The sequence below is a fragment of the Eupeodes corollae genome, chromosome 1 (assembly GCF_945859685.1).
Source record: "Eupeodes corollae chromosome 1, idEupCoro1.1, whole genome shotgun sequence".
Taxonomy (NCBI): Eukaryota; Metazoa; Arthropoda; class Insecta; order Diptera; family Syrphidae; genus Eupeodes; species Eupeodes corollae.
The window spans coordinates 193,638,009-193,657,496 of record NC_079147.1 but is presented as its reverse complement, the minus strand read 5'-3'; the positions used below and the strand labels follow the sequence as shown (position 1 = coordinate 193,657,496).

The window sequence follows — 19,488 nt, the reverse complement described above, 5'->3', positions numbered from 1 at the left end:
AATAAGTTGGGTAGAAACTATATAATAAATATGATTTAAAATCACGAAAAGAAATATAAACCAGCATAAAAGTGTTCATATATGCGTTTCGCCCCGATGTTATGGTTGGGCTCATCATAGTTTGGCATTCACAAATTATACATAGCAAAATCTCTTCTTACTTCAATTCTCGAGAGATTCAAAGCTTTAATATTTCTAATTAATAAATATGAAACCTACATAACGAATTTCAATTGGCCATTAGTTTAAAAAAAGTGGCACATTCTTTAAATTCATGATTAAACTCAATTCTAACGAATCCAAAAAAAATCACTTCAAAAATTGAAGTCCTTCAACTTATTAAGATCTTTAATTTATAAGTATTGAAATTCAAATCAATTTAGAAGGACAAAACACTTTAAGAAAGCCTAACACTCTTTATGTGTGTGAAAAATAAGATGGAACTGAAGTCGAGGGGTTCAAGCATTTAAAGGCCTCTTAATATCAAATTGGCGATCTCTTATTCAATATTTCTCTTTAAAAAACTGGATATTTGCTCTTTCTTTCAAAAATGATGCTATACAAATACTAAAGTTTTTCTAAATTTTAAATTTTATAAATATACCTTTAAAATTATTTCAAATATTTTAGTTGTTTTTGACAGACAAACCAAAGTGGTTGATCGATGTTGTTAAATTACTAAAAAATCTTTAAATTAAATTCTATACAACTAAACTGTATAAGCTTTATGGCTTAGATGACCCCGTGTTGCGTTTTTCGTTCGTTCCTTATTTAAAAGTAGCACTGTTGCAAAAGTGGACAGCACAAAAATAAAATTTCTATTTTTATAAATAATAAATAAATAGTTTAAAAATGAAGGGTCATAATACAATTAGTTTTGAATTTCAGGGAATTGCTCCGAAAATGAAAAAAAAAAACTCTCCCGAGGGGAAGGGGGTTCTAATCTTTTACGACCCAACTCCCTCGTATCGCCACTGGAGTTTACATAGTTTAAACCATTAGTTCTTAAAACTTTAAGCTGACATTTTGTAAAACAAAAAAAAAAAATACATAACATAAATTATATGAAATATCTATCCAAGACATCTTCAAATTATTCTTAATTATTGTTTATAAAGGTTCAATAAAGTGACAACTTTAATTTCTTAAGAAATAAACTTTAATTATTTCCCTTTATGTATTTTTATTCAATTTTATTAATATTATCCATAGTTTTTGCTTTATTTTTGTTTTTTACGTTTTTCTTGTTTTATTAATAACATCAACAATGTCTTTGACATTAAAATTAGTAATATTAAATTTATAACTAGTTTTTCTTTTCTATTATTTATAAATATATTGGTTTTGTTTTTAATGTTTTATATGAGAACATTTTCAAATTTCTTTTTTTTTTATTATTTTTATTGTTCGCTTTTATTTCTTTAAGGTTTTTTAATTTTATTAAATTTAAAATTTATATATCGACTAATCGGTAAAAGCAATAAATGTTTGTGTATATTTCAAAAATAATAAAACCAGAGAGGAAAAAATAAATAAAGCGTTGCACACTCCGACTTTTCGTTTTCCTTTTTTTTTAATTTGTATTTTTCTTTTTAAGTTAAAATTTCTCTCACTTTCGCTTTTGGTATCTCTTTCACATACCCGTTGAAAAATTACTCATTTTCAATACAAAACTACTGAAAGTCTCCAAAGCCAAATGGTTCTCGGTTATAACAATGACATTTTGCTTACATCTTGAATAGAACCTCCTCTGACCTTCGGGAGTTTTAATTTGAACCATATACTGAGGATCTGAATGATCTATCCACAGTTCTTGATGCTCTGAGTTGGTGAGAATTGTATAATCATCAATGCCGATTGTGGACTTGAGATTATCAAATTCCGGCGGTAGAATGTGCTTGCAGACAAGTTGATGTGAGGGGCTATTGTGCGAGACATTTATTGCTATGATTGAGAGTTCTTCAGCGGATGTCTTCTGGAAAATTAGGACGGTTTTTGCATGCTGCAACGAGATACAACGAGAAGGAGAAGAATGAAATGGATGAACAAACTTGGACCAATAATAATTCTTACACCAACTTCCAGTGGTGGGAAATGCAATGAACCCAGGTTATTGCCAATTTCCATATCGAGATCATAATTCATTAGAATATCGCCGCTTCGATGATCCCACAACGTCACTTGAGAATCACCAAATCCAATTAAATTGTCATCTAAAATAGAACAAGAAGAAGGAGAAAAAGAAGAAATTGATTTATAATTTTTGTTTCAAGGCTTAAAAGGAAGAACTCACCAGTAGTACACTCCAAATAACGAATTTCATGTCGCATACTCTTGAATTCACGAATACTGGCCAAAGTGTCTAGATGAGGAGTCAGGGAGTATTTACACAGTCCCGATAGGGTTTTTCCAATCATTGTTTCCTGGGACCAACACATCACGAAATACCTTGAATCGGTTATAGTCGTATAGACCACGTTCTGCGGAAGACTGTCAAGAAAAAGATACACCAATTCTTAGCCCAGGTTTTAAGAGATTCCACAATATGGTATATCTTACCTCGCAACCGTATCCAATTGTATGGAATGTGATTTAGCAATCAATTCCTCATCATGATAATAATAGACATTCACATAAACGGAAATCAAACAACAATCCCGATTGAGCTTTGGTAGTTCTTTAGCTCGCATTTCCATATAAATTGGTATTGAATTATGAACACAAATGCGATTTTTATAAGGAGCATTGATTTCATTATCTGCAAAAAGAGAAAACCAAGTCAAACAACAAAAGCAAAAAGAGATCGTGTCTTTCTCTTACCAAACAACAGTCTCTTGCACTCTCCAAGATGTACCCATTCCTCAGTTGTATTGCCAACAACTTGAATTAATTTGAAAGTCTTCCAAAAAGTCACCATGAAGTCTTGAACAATTGTTAGAATATCTAATTCGTAGAAGGCATAAATAACACGCCCATTTTCTGGTGTCAGAGGATTAGGCATACGATTTGAGGGTTCTGTTAGGAAGGTTATCGGTGGCAATGAAGGCGGAGGGCTGTAGGGCTCAGTCTGGATTTCAACATCACACATTTCAAATGATTTTGCTCTTTCTGCATCTTCTCGATCTTCATCTTCTTCTTCTTCATGGGGGGTCATTTGAGGCGGAGGTGGTGTTAGAGCAAGGGGATCTATGGGAGAAAAGGCTGATTGCACATCTGTTGAACTGTTGTTGATCTCAAAATCAATCTGTGAGGCTTTATTCTCTTCTTCAATTTCCTTATTTTTCTTCTTCGTCGTCTTTGTCTTTGTCGTTGTCGTCGTCTTTTTTCTTTTCATTTCCTTTTCGCTTTCAACTTCGGTTGTTTCTTCCTCCTCCCTCTTTGCCTCTTCTTCCTTTTCGTTCTCCAAATGCATTCGAATTTCTTCTTTCTTCATCACTTTAACCTTTTGATGTTTAGAGATGTTGGATCTTGACGACTTGAACACAATTCGATTGCGTAGAATCCTCTGGTTGTATGTCCCAACTACGGTTCCATTTCGTCGCAACAAACGCCGAAGGACTCTCTTTCTCGTTTTCGGCCATTTCTTGGCCTTATGACTTTTTGATTCTTTGGATAAATGTTCCTTAGGAATAACAGGGGTGTTGTGGTTCTGATTCTGTTTCTGGTTGTTTATTGCACAACTCAACGCCGCCGACGCAGACGCAAACGCCGCCACCGAGACCGATGATGACTTAAATTCACTGTTATTTATTGATTCTACAATAAATATGCTTGGTTTTGTTTTGCGGGATTCTTCAAGATAGCGTTGATATTTTTTATGCATCCATTCGGCCGATTCATCTTTCTCCTGGTCCTTCACTTCTCTTTTATTGAGTTCATCTTTTTTGCCTACTTCCGATGATGCGGGAATCGTTGAAGTTCGACCATTGTGTCGCGGGGATCCACCACTACCACCACCACCATTACCACCACTATCAGCCGCAGCAGGAGCCGGATCACTTTGCAACGATTCACTCAGATCACTGCCATCGTTGTCATTCGGATGATGAGTGTGATGATGATGAAGATGGGATGGATGATGATGGTGGTTGAGACGACGACGTCGTGATGGAACTGCCGATTTTTCAGGGGATTCGTCATCACTTTGCGACGATCTTGGACACGTTGAGGTGCCGTTCGATGTTGCTCGGGTGCGTCGTTGGCGGCGGGTTGTTGGTGGAGGTGTTGAATTTGAATTTACTGTCGTCACTGATGATGGGGTATTGCCTGACTTTGTGGGCGGCGTTGCTGTATTACGCAGCCGAGTGATAATTTTTATTTCAGGCGTTTTACAGGCAATATTCGTGGTATTCGGTGTAAGGGGATTCGGGGATATAGGCGATTCATCTTCTTCTGGAGCCGGGGAGGAACTGCCAGTGAGTTTTTCAATAAATGTTGACGAAGGAAGTGAACATCTACAAAGATATAAAAATAAGTAATACTTCGAAAATCAGAAAAAGTATGGTATGAAGATGGGAAACCCCTTTGAAGAGTGTAGTGAATTAGAATAGAGCTGCTAGTAACCCAAATGCATTTCGAAACTATAAACTGTTTTACTTAGTATTTTAACAGATAAGTTGACTTCAGAAGAAACAATGGATAATAGGTACCTCCTTCGTTTATTGAGGTTAAACAATTAAGACTAGCAAGAGACCTATTCGAGACTCGGACTTAAAAGGAAACATGTGTACCACCGTTTCATTCGTTCATGACTCAATAAAACTACATTTCGACTAATTTTTTTTTTATAATAAGCACCCACTATAGGGGCTGTTTGAGCATTAGGAAAAGGAGAGAGGATTCAAAAGGTGGTGTCAGTTCAAATTTATTTTCAATTCCTGAATATTGGAGAGACTGGGAAATACAGAGTGTGATAAAGCATTGTTCGCATTGTACGGCTAAAGAACGAATCTCTGAACTTGACTTATTGGGCTCGAGAGTAAACTGATGAGCAGTCTTGGAGACGCAAGTATTACTTTTGAGTTACTTGAGAGAAGGAATGCAACTGGCCATTCTACTTGATCATAATCCAGTAAAATAATAGTGAAAAAGGGTGAGACATGAAACTTTACCTTGATTGTGTAAATACTTTACCTTGAAGTAGTAAATAATTTAAAGATGTTATCACCACCAATTTTATCTGACAGATAATATAAAGATCAAAGCGGGCAAAAAACTTCTTGAATCGCCTTAGGAAATACCAGCCAATTAATTTATTTAAAAAGCTTATACATAATTCGCTCCAGATCATTCTACAATCGACCAGATTGACCATATTGCGATCGACGCTAGACACGCTTCCAGCATCATGGATGTCCGAACTTTCCGAGGAGCTAGCATCGACTCGGACCACTATCTCGTCGTAGAACGCACCTCTCTCGAAGTTCTTTGATGCAAACAACATGCACTCAAAGCGGCGCTGAATAGAAGGACGAGAGCTGCTTATGAGCTCTATGAGCAGAAGAGGCTAGAGGAACGCCGACTTCTTAGAAGATGTTGAGAGGTTTAAAAGCTGGAATGAAGTTCGAAGTTATGAGCAGATGAAACGAAATTTACAGGTACATAAACCATAAACCGAAGGCTGCAAAAACGAAAGTGGAAACATCATAGTGGAACCGCAGTCAATGCTGAGGATATGGAAAGACCACTTCTGCTGACTGTATAACGGCGACAACGAACCGAATTTCGCTGTCAGGCAGGATGATCCATTCAACATAGACGACGAAAGCCAACAATCCCGTCCTCCCGACTTAGACGAAGTAAAGATTGCCATATCTAAGCTGAAATCTAATAAAGCCGCTGGAGCGGACGGCTTGAATGCCGAGAATGCCATGAAAAACCCAAGAAAATCGACACCTATCATCTTTTCATCGATTTCAAATCCGCATATGACAGTATCTACAGGGACGAGCTGTATAGAGCCATGTCTAGTTCTGGCATCCCTGCCAAACTCATCCGTTTGTGCAGAATGACCTAGAAATTCGATGTCAAAAAAGGTTTAAGACAAGATTATGCGCGGTCATGCTATTTTTTTAACATCGTACTTGAAAGAATATTGCAGAGCTCACACGTCAACACTAGAGGCACTATCTTTCAAAAGTCTGTCCAATTACTAGCATATGTTGATGACATTGACATAATAGGAAGAACTCAGCGCGATGTCAATGGGGTCACTATTAAGGCAGAGGCGGCAAAAGGGGGTTTGACGTTTATTGAGGGCAAAAAAATGTACATGCTGTCGTCAAGAAAGGACATACAATACCGTCGTCTTGGTCAAAACGTCACCATCGACCGACAGACGTAACTTTGAGGTAATCATGGAATTCGTCTACCTAGGCTCCGATATAAACGCAGAAAACAACACCAGCGCTGAGATCAAACGAAGAATAAATCTTGCTAACTGCTGTTTCTTTGGGCTAAGAAAGTAATTCAGTAGCAATGCCCTCTCTCAAGGAACAAAGTGTCGCTATACAAGATCCTAATCATCCCCGTCCTGCTATAAGGTGCAGAAGCATGGACTATGACAAAAGCGGATAAAAGCACCTTGGGTCGTTTCAAGAGAAAAGCTCTTCGCGCGATCTAAGGTCCCGTATGCATAGAAGGGGAGTGGAGAAGAACATTGAACGACGAGCTGTACGGGCTGTACAGCGACGTAGACTTAGCCAGAAGGATAAAAGTCTAAAGACTAAGATGGCTGGGCCACGTAAATCGCATGGAAACCAATGCTCTGGCCCGAAAAGTCTTCCAATCCACAACAACAGGACAGCGCAGTCGATTAAGACCGCGAATGAGGTGGAAATTGACCTCACCCAACTTGGAGCGCGAAACTGGCGACATCTAGCTGGGGACCGAGCTAGATGAAGAAGTTTGTTGGATGAGGCCCTAGTTCACACAGGACTGTAGCACCACCTTAAGTAAGGAAGTGTACATAATTCGATTGATTATAATATATCGCAGCACTCTATACATAACGTTTAAAAGTTTTAAACATATTGGAGTTCTTTTCAATTCTAATTTTGATTTTACGGAGCATATTAGATAGATCGTTAATAAAGCTAGACCCATCTTAGGAATTTTAAACGCTGGTTTTAAGAATTTCAGGATCCTAAAATACTCTACTCTCTTTGTATAACACTTTGGTCCGCCATCATCTTGAGTATGCATCCCAGCTATGGACTCCTTTCTACGAACAGGATAAAATATGTTTCATCTTAAGAGGGCTACCATGATCTTTCTAACCTTCCTTTTTACGAACATCGGATAAAGCTTCTTTAAATGCAGCCCATATCCCAAAAGTCGGGTTAATAATGATGTTGTGTTTTTTCATAAACCCTTAACTGATTTAATTATTGAACCTGATTCATTAAAATTAAAAATAGAAATGAAAGACTTCAGGTTGAAACAAATTTAACCTTAAAGGTTCAAAAGAATTTGGGTACTCGAGCTATTGTGAAGCATGGCGGAGGGTCCATCATGATATGAGGATTTGTTGCAAGTTCTGGTGTTCGTAACTAACATTTTGTGGAAGGTATCAATTGTATCAAATGGCTAACTTCAATCTTTTGAAACAACATTTGGGGTCAAGTGTCAGTGCCCAAAGAATAAAAGACAATTTCATCTTCTACTAGGACAGCTACACAAAGCACACATCTTTTACAGTAAGATCGTGGTTATTATGTATCTGCCCTAAGATGCAATCGAGCATTTATAGAATGAACTGGGTCGTCTAATTAGTCCAAAATACTTTAGAAACATTGAGGACTTCAAGAAGGATGGCAAAAAATAAATCCTGAAGTATGCTTAAAACTTATTTCTTTGATACTTCGACTGATGAAGCCATTAAATCGATAGGACGAACAACTAAGTATAATAAATAAATAGCCAACAACCCCGCTCGTGATTCGCAACAACAACGTCAATTTAAAAAAAAGAACTTAGAGTCCTCGGTATACCATTAAGTGGCAATCTAAAATGGGATATTCACATCAAAAACACTACAAACCAAAAGGTGCCTGAACAATGGTCTAGGAATGATATGTTCTCGCCGAAAAGGACCAATTTGGAATAATCTTCAAAATAACAAAAGCGCTTGTTGAAGGCTCCCTTCGGCACGGAATAACACTCTACATGTGGACTTGTGTAAAAAAATTAGCCTCGATATAGCCGTTAACGAATGCTACCGATCATCTACAGGAGCACTTAAGACAACACCAGTTGAAGCCCTTAGAATAGAAGCAGGCTTCATTTCAGTACACCGACTTGGGCAAAAAAGAGCAGTCAACATGATTAGTAAGGCTCTTACAGACGGTTTTCATCCTCTTCGCAAACCTTCCCAAGAAGCTCTATCCAGAAAAAAACAAAACAAGAAAAACACTATATCATCTCTCAGAAAAATAATAAGCATGATGAAGGCTTATCCTCCAACTTGAAAAGACACCTACTGCCAATCGATACCAGCCTCTCCAACTACAAAAAAGAACACACTTACAGTCTGTCGTTCCAAATGCTTCACAGAGAACTAGTGGAAATAACTAGACTGACGGATCATCCAAGGACAACAACTCAACTTATGCAGTCGTCGAAATAAACCCAGACAATGAGGAAATCATCAATTGCCAAGGTTTCATATCTGACTCAGGCGGTAGTTACATTGCAGAAGTAACCGCAATACTGAAAGCTCTCTCAATTGCACAAACATGGGCAGTCAAAACACTGATCCTTACCGATAGCTTGAGTGTACTTAGCGGACTAAAAAGTGCAACGAATAATTCAAATGTCTTTTTTTTGTTACTGGACTACAAGCTGCAAGATTATTAGCATCGCTTGAAGATGAAGAAAAAGCAAAAACCAATACAGTAGACAAATCAATTTCTGAAGCTCATCGATATAAAAATCAATCAACATGAGCGCAGTGGATCATTCCGACAAAGTTCTGATACAACCAAAACACCGAGAACACCATGCTGGCAGTGTGGAGCTATGCATTTCTCTCGTGACTGTACTTATTCACAAAATAAATGTTCTCAATGTAAAAAGGTAGGACACAAAAGAGGGTTATTGCTTCTGTTTCACTAAAGCGAATTCAAATCAAGAAGGTGATCAACAAACGAAGTTCAATTTTAAAGTTAATCTAAAATAGTTTTTCAAGAAATGATCTTTTCAGAGCAATGCTAAAAATATTTAGGATACACCTTAAAAGCTTCAAATAAACACAGCATCTGATATCAGCATCACTAGTCAATCAGTGTGGAACAAATTGGTAATCCCAGATCATGCTTAAGGCAAAAAGCCAAGAGTACAACACGTTATCTCATCAAATTGATCGCTAATTTCACTTGTAGCATTCGTCTTCGTTCTGGAGAGGTAAGTCAGGGAAAGTTTTTCCTAACTGACATCAACCTGAACTTATTCGGGATTGATTTATGTCACAGTTTCAATCTTCGGGATAAACCTCTTCTACTCTGAACGTCGAACTTGTCGAGTTGTAGAAGCTGAGTAAGGTCAATTATTCTCGAGAATTTTCTCCAGATGAGTCCTGAAACTAAAGGACGTTCTTATTCCTCTACCTTCCCCGAATCATCAGCCACTCCCACTTAAACAAGGACTACCAGCCTACGTTTATGTCACCAACTCCCATCCCACCTCCCACGGTGTAATGGCGAAAAAGCTAGACAGTGCTGCTATCTCCTTCTCACTCTAGGTAACCTAGCTGATTTGTTGTTACCGAATCCCAATCTTTTCCTTACATATCAGAATGATGATTTAACATCATTTGACCCCTCATCCTATCTCTTCCTTCCCAATCACCTCTCATCTTTACAAGGCTGGATCTAAGGTGTTAAACGTTCCGTGCCGATGATCAGCCTGGCTGGGGGCCCAATTCAAAAATAGCCCAGTCTTTAACGGAGTATCCGAATACCTGGCGACCTCCGGATTAACTAGCCTTATCTGTACATGCGAATCTCTGTGTAGACGGACCTCTTTTCTACGCATTTCGTGGGGCTAAAGCTGTACAAAAACAAAACAAAAATGATAAGAACGGAAAAGAAAGGACCGGGCGGAAGTTTGGCGTCAAAGCCTGTTGCCGTATCTCCTGCAGCCAACACAGAGAAGAGAGTAGTGGGTAACCATGAAACCTCCTCTGCTGCTGGTAGCAACGAGAATATGAAGGAAGCGATACCTACTTTCAGTAGTGGAAGAGTTGTGAAAAATGGCCCTACCACTACTAATGAGAGTACATACAGAAATGGAAACTCTCAAAAACCTTTATAGATAACGACGGCAAGCGGCGAAAATCCTAAAGGCCTCTGGTGCATCATCGGGGGCTGAAAGGACACCGCAGCAAACCGCTAGAGTCGTATGGGCTAAAAGCATACTTGCTACAACAAGGACCAGTAACGACTCTACTTCTAAAAGAGAAAGGTCTCTTGAGGGGGCCGTACCGAAATCAAAACGGCCTCGGGTGCACAACACCAGCACTCCCCCCATCCCATCAAGAAACAAGTCAGTTTCAGTGACGTCGCGAAGGCCAAAGTCGTGGTTGCGGTCATTGACAGGAGCGATTATAATGGCACAATATTAATATTGGCTGATCGTTGGCAGTTGGTCAAGGTTAAGTCTTGGGTGGCTTTTTAAGCATTTTGAGTGAACTTCCAGGACCACTTCCTTTCATAAGCGATGGGGGTTGGCATCAAGGCCATGTCAAACTCATGGTTTGTGGCGACCAGAGGTCTTGTGACTTATACAAGCGCGCTGTCAGCCGGGTAGATGAGGTATGGCCAGCTGCGAAGGTTGTCGCTAAGGAAGACATTCCTAGCAGACCTAGAACGACGCATAACTGGAAGATAGCCAAGCTAGAGGAAGTGAAGGGTCTTTATAGGAGTGCCATTGTGGTACTCAATAGAGAGTCCTTGGCTTTTCTAGCCTTAAACGAAGGCTCTATTAACAATGGCTTCGAATACATAATCATAAGTGGCTCCAGGTGGGAAGAACATCTGCACAAAGCTTTAAAGAAGTACAAATCATTTATCACATAATCGACAAGAACGGATTACGACCAAATCCAGCGAAAATTATTAAGATTCAAAACATGCCAGCATCGTAAAACTTAACGCAATTCCGATCTTTCCTTGGCGCTGTCAACTACTGCGGTAAATTCCTTTTACCTCTTGATAAAATTTTGCAAGCCGAAGTAGAATTCAAGTGGGCAAATTTATGTCAGCAATCATTTGACAAATTCAAAGAAATACTTTCATCAGACTTACTCCTTACAACCCAGACTTACCAATTAAAGTGAAGGCATTGGAGCATTTTCTGTCCAAATTTTTTCAAATGGAACCGAAAAAGTAGTAATGCAGGCAGCAAGAGTCTTGACCTTATCTGAAAAGCAGTACAGTCAAATCGAAAAAGAAGCTCTCGGTCTCATATTTGTCGTGACCAAATTTCATAGAATGATTTATGGACGCAGATTTCATTTGCTAACTGACCATAAACCACTTTTGGCTATTTTCGGAAGACAGAAAGGCATATCGGTCCAACAGATTTCAAAGATGGGCTCTTACGCTGAAGATGTACGACTTTGAAATTCAATACGTATCTACAAAACAATTTCGATGTGTATATGTCCTATCCCGTCTAAATGAATACAAATCAAAGCCTAAAGAAGAATATATAGTCGCATGTACAATTCTAGAAAATGAAATGTCATAGAATTTGAATGAACAACTAAATAATTTACCACTGACGTACAAAATGATTCGACAAGCAACTTCCAAAAGCAAAATTCTCCAGACTGTCATCAACTTTATGAGATCGAATGGGCCAGACATGACATCAATTTCTGTAGAATGTAAATCATTTTTTGATCGTAGAGATGCACTTTTAGTGGTCGACGAATGTCTAATTTTTGATGACAGAATTATCATTCTATCATGTTTCCAAAACTCGTTTGAAGTATCGTGACCATCCAGGAATCGAAAGGCCCAACATAGATGATGCCATTACAGGGTATGTCCGTCAATGTCAAATTTGTGCAACAGCTGCAATCAATCAAGACAACCTTAAAATCATGGCCAAGACCTTTAGCACCAATGGAACGATTACACATAGACATAGAGGGACAATGCTATGACAAATACTACTTTATCATAGTAGATGTATACTCCAAATGGCCTGATATTTTCCAAATTCAAAACATTTTTTGAAAAAAAAGCTTAGTAAAATGTTTTCGTAATATGGAGACTGCCAACAAATTGTGTCAGATAATGGAACACAGTTTACAAGCTCAGAATTCCAACAGTTTCTTAAATCAAAAGGTATCCAACATACGCGTACAGCACAATACCACCGAATGCAATTGAATATAGATTTTGTTTATGATTGCAATTATATATGCCAGGGTTAATATAATTAAATATTTAAGTTCAAAAAACAGCTTAGCTAATATTAACCCTTATAAATTTAATCAAATCCGTAATATTATCGAAAATTAACTATGGTTTATCAATTTATTGTTAATGCTCCAAATCGTCTTTGAGTCTTGTCACAACACCATACCACGCTGCCGCCAGAAGCTGCCTCAGAGCCATACATTCAACACCAATTTTAAACATACTAACGGATACTGGACTTCCCCAACTAGTAGACAGAATCGACATTCTTACGTCCAAAGTAATCACAAAAATTAACTCCCCACATAAAACATCCATCCATACCGCAGTTACAAATTAAATCGGAAAAGAAATCCAAAAATGCTATCAACACTATGCCGAGCAATCTTGTTCGCAAAGGATTTAGGGATAACAATTTTTCCTCAAAATCACACAAGGTTGAACAAACCACCCTGGAAGCTCCCTAGCCAAACAATTAACACCCATGTTTGCAAATATCCAAAAACCTCAACCACCGACAACGTCTACAAATCCATCTTTCTTGAAATCTCCAACAGCTACAAATCACTTGGATGGAAACTACTATTTACGGATGCTGTAGTTGAGGAAACAGGTTCCGTTGTTTCAAAGGCCTATTACCAACATACACATCAACCTTCACTGGTGAAGCTTTTGCTATCTACAAAGCGATAACATTCTCTCAAAACAAAGCAATATATCCCAACAATACACCTTTTAAAAAACTTAAAATATACATCAGGCTCAGACTAGGCCACTCTTACATCACTCACAAACACCTATTTAATAAAGAGTCACCACCTATCTGTCACCTTTGTGAAGGCAATAACTCTACCTTTACTATGGATCATCTCCTAACCTGTGCAAAAGTCTCATCAACCAGCAGACAACTATCAAACCACAACATGCATTACCTATTAAGTAACATCAATATCGATAATATTAATTTAGTTTACCAAATAATGTAGAATCTAAAACTTAAAAACCTTATTTAGAAAATTATATTATTATGTACTTTATATACCTATCGAATTTTAATGTATCTTCCTAGTAGAAAGCCCTAGCAGCTATATCTAGTTTAAGAAATTATTATGTATGTAATTTATTTACTGTATAATAAAATTAATAATAATAATAATAATAATAATAATAATAATAATAATAATAATAATAATAATATGCATCACATTGACTGAGCATTCGGAATGCCTTTGAGGAAATATAACCGAAAGTATATTTTTGTCAAGTGGAAATTTAATTCCTATGTCATGTGGGGTAATATATTGTAAGTCATAAGTAAAATAAACAAATAAAGAACTAGGCTAAGAATATCTGTGTATGAAAATTAATTTTGTATAGAACTAGTTGTAAGTATAAATAGAAGAAAATTTTGAAAATAAAACTAGTCTAAGTTAAAACCTTAACTGCGACTCTTCTCATTCAATATCTTGCATCTCGATGCTCGGAAAAATAAGCGGCTTTACATTAAAGCTAAGAAACTAATTTTGTTCCTTCGAGAACCAGGACTTCCTCGCCTAACATAACATATGACATTCAAAAAGCAAGATTATTTTCCAACCGGATCAAACAAACAAAAATCGAAAATCGATTAGGGGCTTCCAATATATGGTAAGTGTTCAAAATCAAATCTTCAACTTATCAAAGCTCAATACAACACTCCAACAGTTATATGTACTGACTCCTGACAGTCTTTCTATACTTAATGCAATAGCTCTACAACTATTCGATGCATAAGAAATTCAGTTATAGGAAACAAGGAAAAGCAAAACTTTTATGGACGCCTGGACACGCATGTATCAAACGCAAAGAGTTTGCCGAAGAAGCATCCAAAGAACCGCTTTTAATCACCTTTATACCTAACAAAAAGGACATAACATCGTTGGTAAAAAAAATACACTTTTTAATAGAAAGACGAAACCAATGGATAACATGGTCAAGCTGCAGCCTGTCCAACGAATTGCTCAACACATATGATTCGTTATTTTTTAATACTCAAATATCACCCGTAGCTATATATTGAAAAAAAGATCCCCCAACATGTCACACCTGCAATGGACAAGTTCTCACCATCCATCATCTATTCTTCAACTGCAACTCAATCAAAAATATTATGTAACCCTTTAATAAACACAAGTCTATACCTTTCTTTTTTATTTATCTGACAGTCCAGGTAGCTATAGCTTTAAGTTGCTATTTTGTAATAATAATAGTCGCCCATAAATTTTGAATCAGTTTGAACAACATGATTGGACATACCAAAAGATTGCATCCCGATTATTGTGAAGTTTTTTTGAAAAACGAGAATTTAAGTCAAGTGTAATTTCAAAAATTAGACTCTGACAATATTGTTTGGAGCTTCAAATTATAAAAACTGAGACTTTTTCCATCACAGAGCAGTATCGTATGTATGGGCTAAGATTGACTACTTTGTGCTACGTATAACACGACTGAATCATTGGAACTTATTTCTTTCAAAATGAGCATCGTTTAAAGTCTATAGCGATTATTAAATTAATCTACTAATTATACAGTTGTTTCAAAAAGACTTATATTCGGAAAAACTATCCCCAATTCCACTCATACTCCACACTCATAGCAAAAACTCGAAAAATAATAACCCCCTAAAGAATAAATAAAATAAAATCACATTCAAGTAAGATCCTCACCTGTTCTGTTCATTGAGATTATTTGTCATAGTAACTTCTTCTGCTCGTCCCTGTTCCTCTTTTGACTTGTCGCCATCCTTCTGCTCATCGTCCTCCATCGAATGTACCAACTTCTTCTTCTTCAATTCCTTCTTTTTATCATTCTTTTTGTCCATCGCCTCTGTCTGCACGAGTAAACGTTTAACCCTCAACGATCGCCTCTTGTTGTCTGTCGGTGTTGGACTGTATACCTTTCCATTCATCCCCAATCCCAGATAGTTGCAGAATTCATCTTGTTGAAAGCAATTAACCTCTGGGAATCTTTCCGAACTGCGACGGCCGGTGCTTCCTCGCTCGGAACTCTTGCGCTGCGAACTTCTTCGCATCGAACTCCTCCGACTGTCGTTACTCTTACCGCCAGTGCTCCGACGGTTTCCGATTTTTCGATCAACGATTTCCTGAGCGTTCTGATCATCGACTGACTTGGTGTCGTTGCTGCTATTGGCATCCAAGCTCTTCCTCCCAGTCCTTGCAGCGGACACCATTTCGGAAGGTGGCGAACTATATTTTATAGGCACAGTAGGCGTCTTGAAGATCTCATTGATCTTCGCCTTGAGATCGATCTGCTTGTTGTAGTCGATGCGGACCTTGATCAGCTGCGAGTACTTGTCGATGTCGGGGTTCAGACGATTACACCTAAAAACCGACTCCTCGTCGGTCCAATGGAGTCGAATGGACGGCGAGGCCTTTGTGGTACTACTCTCACTACTCGGGCAGAGAATCTTCTCGTAAATGGTTACGTTGTTCGAGTCGGGCTTCGTGGGAGCAGGCGACTCATCATGAACTGTTGAAGCTTTAGAGCACGATGGTTGCAATTGAGATGACTTTCTTGTGCCGACGGATTCCTGAGACGATCCAACTGGAGTTCCCTTTAAATTCTCCAGAATCACCGAACGAAAGTGCTGGTAGTTGTAGTTGGGATATGGCGATTCCTTGCCAGTGCTCCGCCTCCCCGAAGAACTTCTCGAGTAGAACTTCTCGCGTTTCTGAAATTGGTCGTCGAAGTTATTGACATCCTCGACGTCGCTCAGTTCTTCCCGACAAACCCAATGAACAATTTTCTCCCGATAAGTGATGGGTGGATGACCGAGAGCGATTTCCTGCAGTATTCTCCACTCCGCTCCGGCGGGCAGCGTGTTCTTTACGTATTTCTTGCGATGGCCAGCCAAAGGCACTGTGTCCGACGGCGAAGACACTGGAAACTTACTCGACGTGTCGCTAGACACCTTCGTTCTTGTTCGCATTGGGTTTGTGGAGATGGAATCAATGTCAATTGGTGCCTCTTCCGTCGTCGTCTCACCATCGATTTTCATCTTCTTCTTCGCCGAAGGAGGTTCCATCATTGTCGCTGGCCCTGTTCCGCCGGCATAACGCTTATGTGGACTTGAGAACCCCGTCAATTCATCGCCACTGTCATCGCTATCCAAAATCACCAACACTGTAGGCGACTCGGTCGCGGATTCTTCGTTAGCCCCCCTCAAACGAGACATAATTCCATGAAAATTCAGTAAAAATAAAAGATTTTATTATTTCAATAAAATATAATAAATAAATGTTTGTTTTTTTGAGTCTCGGATTGTCGGTGGACTCTCGACGACGACGACAATCCTTGGCGAGGTGCGCTTCTCTTATTTGGCGGCAGTCCGATAAGAAATATTCTTTTCTTTTGGTTTTTATTCACATCAAAACAATTTTATTTGCCGAGTTCATAATAATTTTTGTTTTTTTTAATTCACGAGGGGAAATGTTTTGATTGTAAAATAAATATTTATGGCGGCTTCAATTATTTGTTTCTAATTGGAATTTGGAATTTTCTTCTTCAAAACGCATCACAAATGGAGAGCGAAAAAAAAATTAGGAATTTTTCTTTTTCTTTCCTTTTTGCTGCTGCTGCATCGGGATACGTGATATAAATGACAGCGAGCACTGAATGGTGTTTGACGATAGGTGGCGGAAGTGATGTAAGAGAGAGTATTAAATGTTCACAAGGGAAATCTTTTGGGGTACGATTGCACTGAAGCTTGAAGAATTTTTAAGTAAATAGCAATTAAAACTAGGTCCGTTTCTTTCTGAATATACACATAGAGAGTTGTTGAATAACAAAGACAAAATCAGAATCACAGTCGAAAGAAGGTGAAGTGAAATGAAAAATAGAGCAGTGTTTAACACGGAAAAAATTTCGAACTCACTAAAGATGAAGTCTTATTAATAGAATTCGTTAAACAGATGAATAGTTATACAGTGAATAAGGATTTATGTAGGCTCTATGTAACGTTGCGAAAATTCCTATTTATACAAAATTCTGCTATAAATTTTAGTTATAGAATGCTTATATCAAAAAAAGTACCAAAATGTCTATAAAATCAGCTTGTTGTCATAACAACTAAAATATAACAAAATAATTCCAATTATTTTTATGATATTCTCTTTCGAAAATCTATATTTTTTTTAAATTCTTCGTTTCTTCGGCTCACGAGCTAAACTGGAGAGGCATTACTGTTTTTATTTTAATTTCAAAAAGAGAGGAGAGAAATCAAAATGACATTTACGAAATATTAAATAATAATAACAATAATTTACTTATGTAGGCTCTATTCAACCTCAAAACGCTTTTAGCTTATTATGGGACTATGCAACCTTGTATAAGTTTTATAAATAACATTTTTGCGTTTAGAGGCATTATAGAGACTACATAACTTTATGTAGGCTCTATACAGCGTTTTTAAATAAGACTGTTAATATTTAAACGGAAGTGCTTTTCTTCTCATCCTATTTATATTAAGCATGTTTTCGATTTCTTATGAGTCTTACTAAATGGTGTGGCACATTCGTACTGTTAGAACAAATTTACAAATTTAAATCTTACTTTTTCTCATTCTGGTTTTCAACGTTTGTCAACATAAAATCAAATATCTCTATCTCAGTGCTAAAATAAGTTCTCTACGCTTCTATTACATTTTACTAGTAATTGTAAAAGTAAATACAAATATAAATTTGTTATTTTTTAAGCTGACTCGCGCAGTACGGCTAAAGAACGAATCTCTATACTTGACAGTACGACGAAGTTGGGCTCGAGGGTATATTGATGAGCATGTCTAGAAGCGCGAGTGTAATAGTTGAATTGTTTAAGGGGAGGAATGCAACTGGCTATTTCTCTTGTGACAAAACCACAAAAGGTGGCTGGTGAAGTGAAACACATACCGTGAATATCGAGATGTTCAGTATCCTAGATGCAAGCGCCAACCATGGATAAAGGCAAGGGGTGTATATCTCGCTTTAACGATACAAGACAGCATTGCATTTTCGAAGCATTAAATTTCACGCGGTTTTTTCATCCCAATTCAAGAATGCTACTGTTTAGGTCGGAATTTAATGAGCTTATCATATTTTGTCGTTGCAGTTCCACATACAAAGATGTGATTCTGAAAACGAATATGAAAAGCTAAGAGTACTATCGTCAGCGAAACAATGTATTGGATTAGATGTTGCAGACAGGAGGTCATTAATAAAAATGAGAAAAAGTGCTGGAGATAGAGCAGAGCCCTGAGGCATATAAGCATTTATTTTATGGTTTTCAGACTTGAATCTATCCAATACTACTTCTTTTGAACGATCCGAAAGAATATTACTAATCCAATCAAGCATGGATTCATGAAAACCGAAAGCACGCATTTTCGATAACAGAGCCTGATGCCAAACCCTATTAAATGCTTTTAAAATATCAAGTGCAATAATCTTACGTTCTCGAAAGCGATGTAAAGATTTGCCCCACTGTTTGGTGAGATAACCAGTACACCTATTGCTGCGAAAACCCTACTTACGGTCATTAAGAAGCTTTCGGTCTTCAAGATATTTTTTAAGCTGATAATTTACCAGCGTTTTCATGACCTTGGAAAGAAGGCACGTAAGCGCAATCGGTCGAAAATTAGATGGTGAGGAGGATTCGCCTTTTTTGGGAAAAGGCTGGACAAATGCAGTTTTCCATCGGCTCGGAACGAGACCAGAGGAGTAGGACAGATGAAAGGCCAGCGTTGTGGAACACCTCTTCAGGACAATAGCGGGGATACAATCCGGACCAGCGGATTTATGTGTATTTAGATCTTTTAGGACTCTCGCCACAGTACGTGTGCGAAAAAAGATTGGCTCCATAGAATCACTAACGCGCTCGATGACAGGCGGAGTCATAACACTCAGGTGTGAGTTTGTGTGTACGTAAAGTTCTTTAAATCCAGATTCTTTAAATGCAATGAAATCTTGTATGCACCCAACTTCGCACCTACTCCAAATCATATAGTGCTCCCAAGCAGGGGTTAGAT

General features: G+C 37.8%; 1 protein-coding gene across 1 annotated transcript; it reads right to left on the bottom strand.

Moving 5' to 3' along the window:
* Nucleotides 1-1,136: 1,136 nt before the first annotated feature.
* Nucleotides 1,137-17,089, bottom strand: LOC129939231 (uncharacterized). Its single transcript, XM_056047170.1, has 6 exons — nt 15,134-17,089; nt 2,821-4,454; nt 2,560-2,758; nt 2,294-2,490; nt 2,074-2,213; nt 1,137-2,002 (listed from the first exon to the last, which is right to left on the bottom strand). The coding sequence occupies exons 1-6, from the start codon at nt 16,660-16,662 to the stop codon at nt 1,634-1,636; spliced, it is 4,068 nt and encodes a 1,355-aa protein (XP_055903145.1). The 5' UTR covers nt 16,663-17,089; the 3' UTR covers nt 1,137-1,633.
* Nucleotides 17,090-19,488: the final 2,399 nt, after the last annotated feature.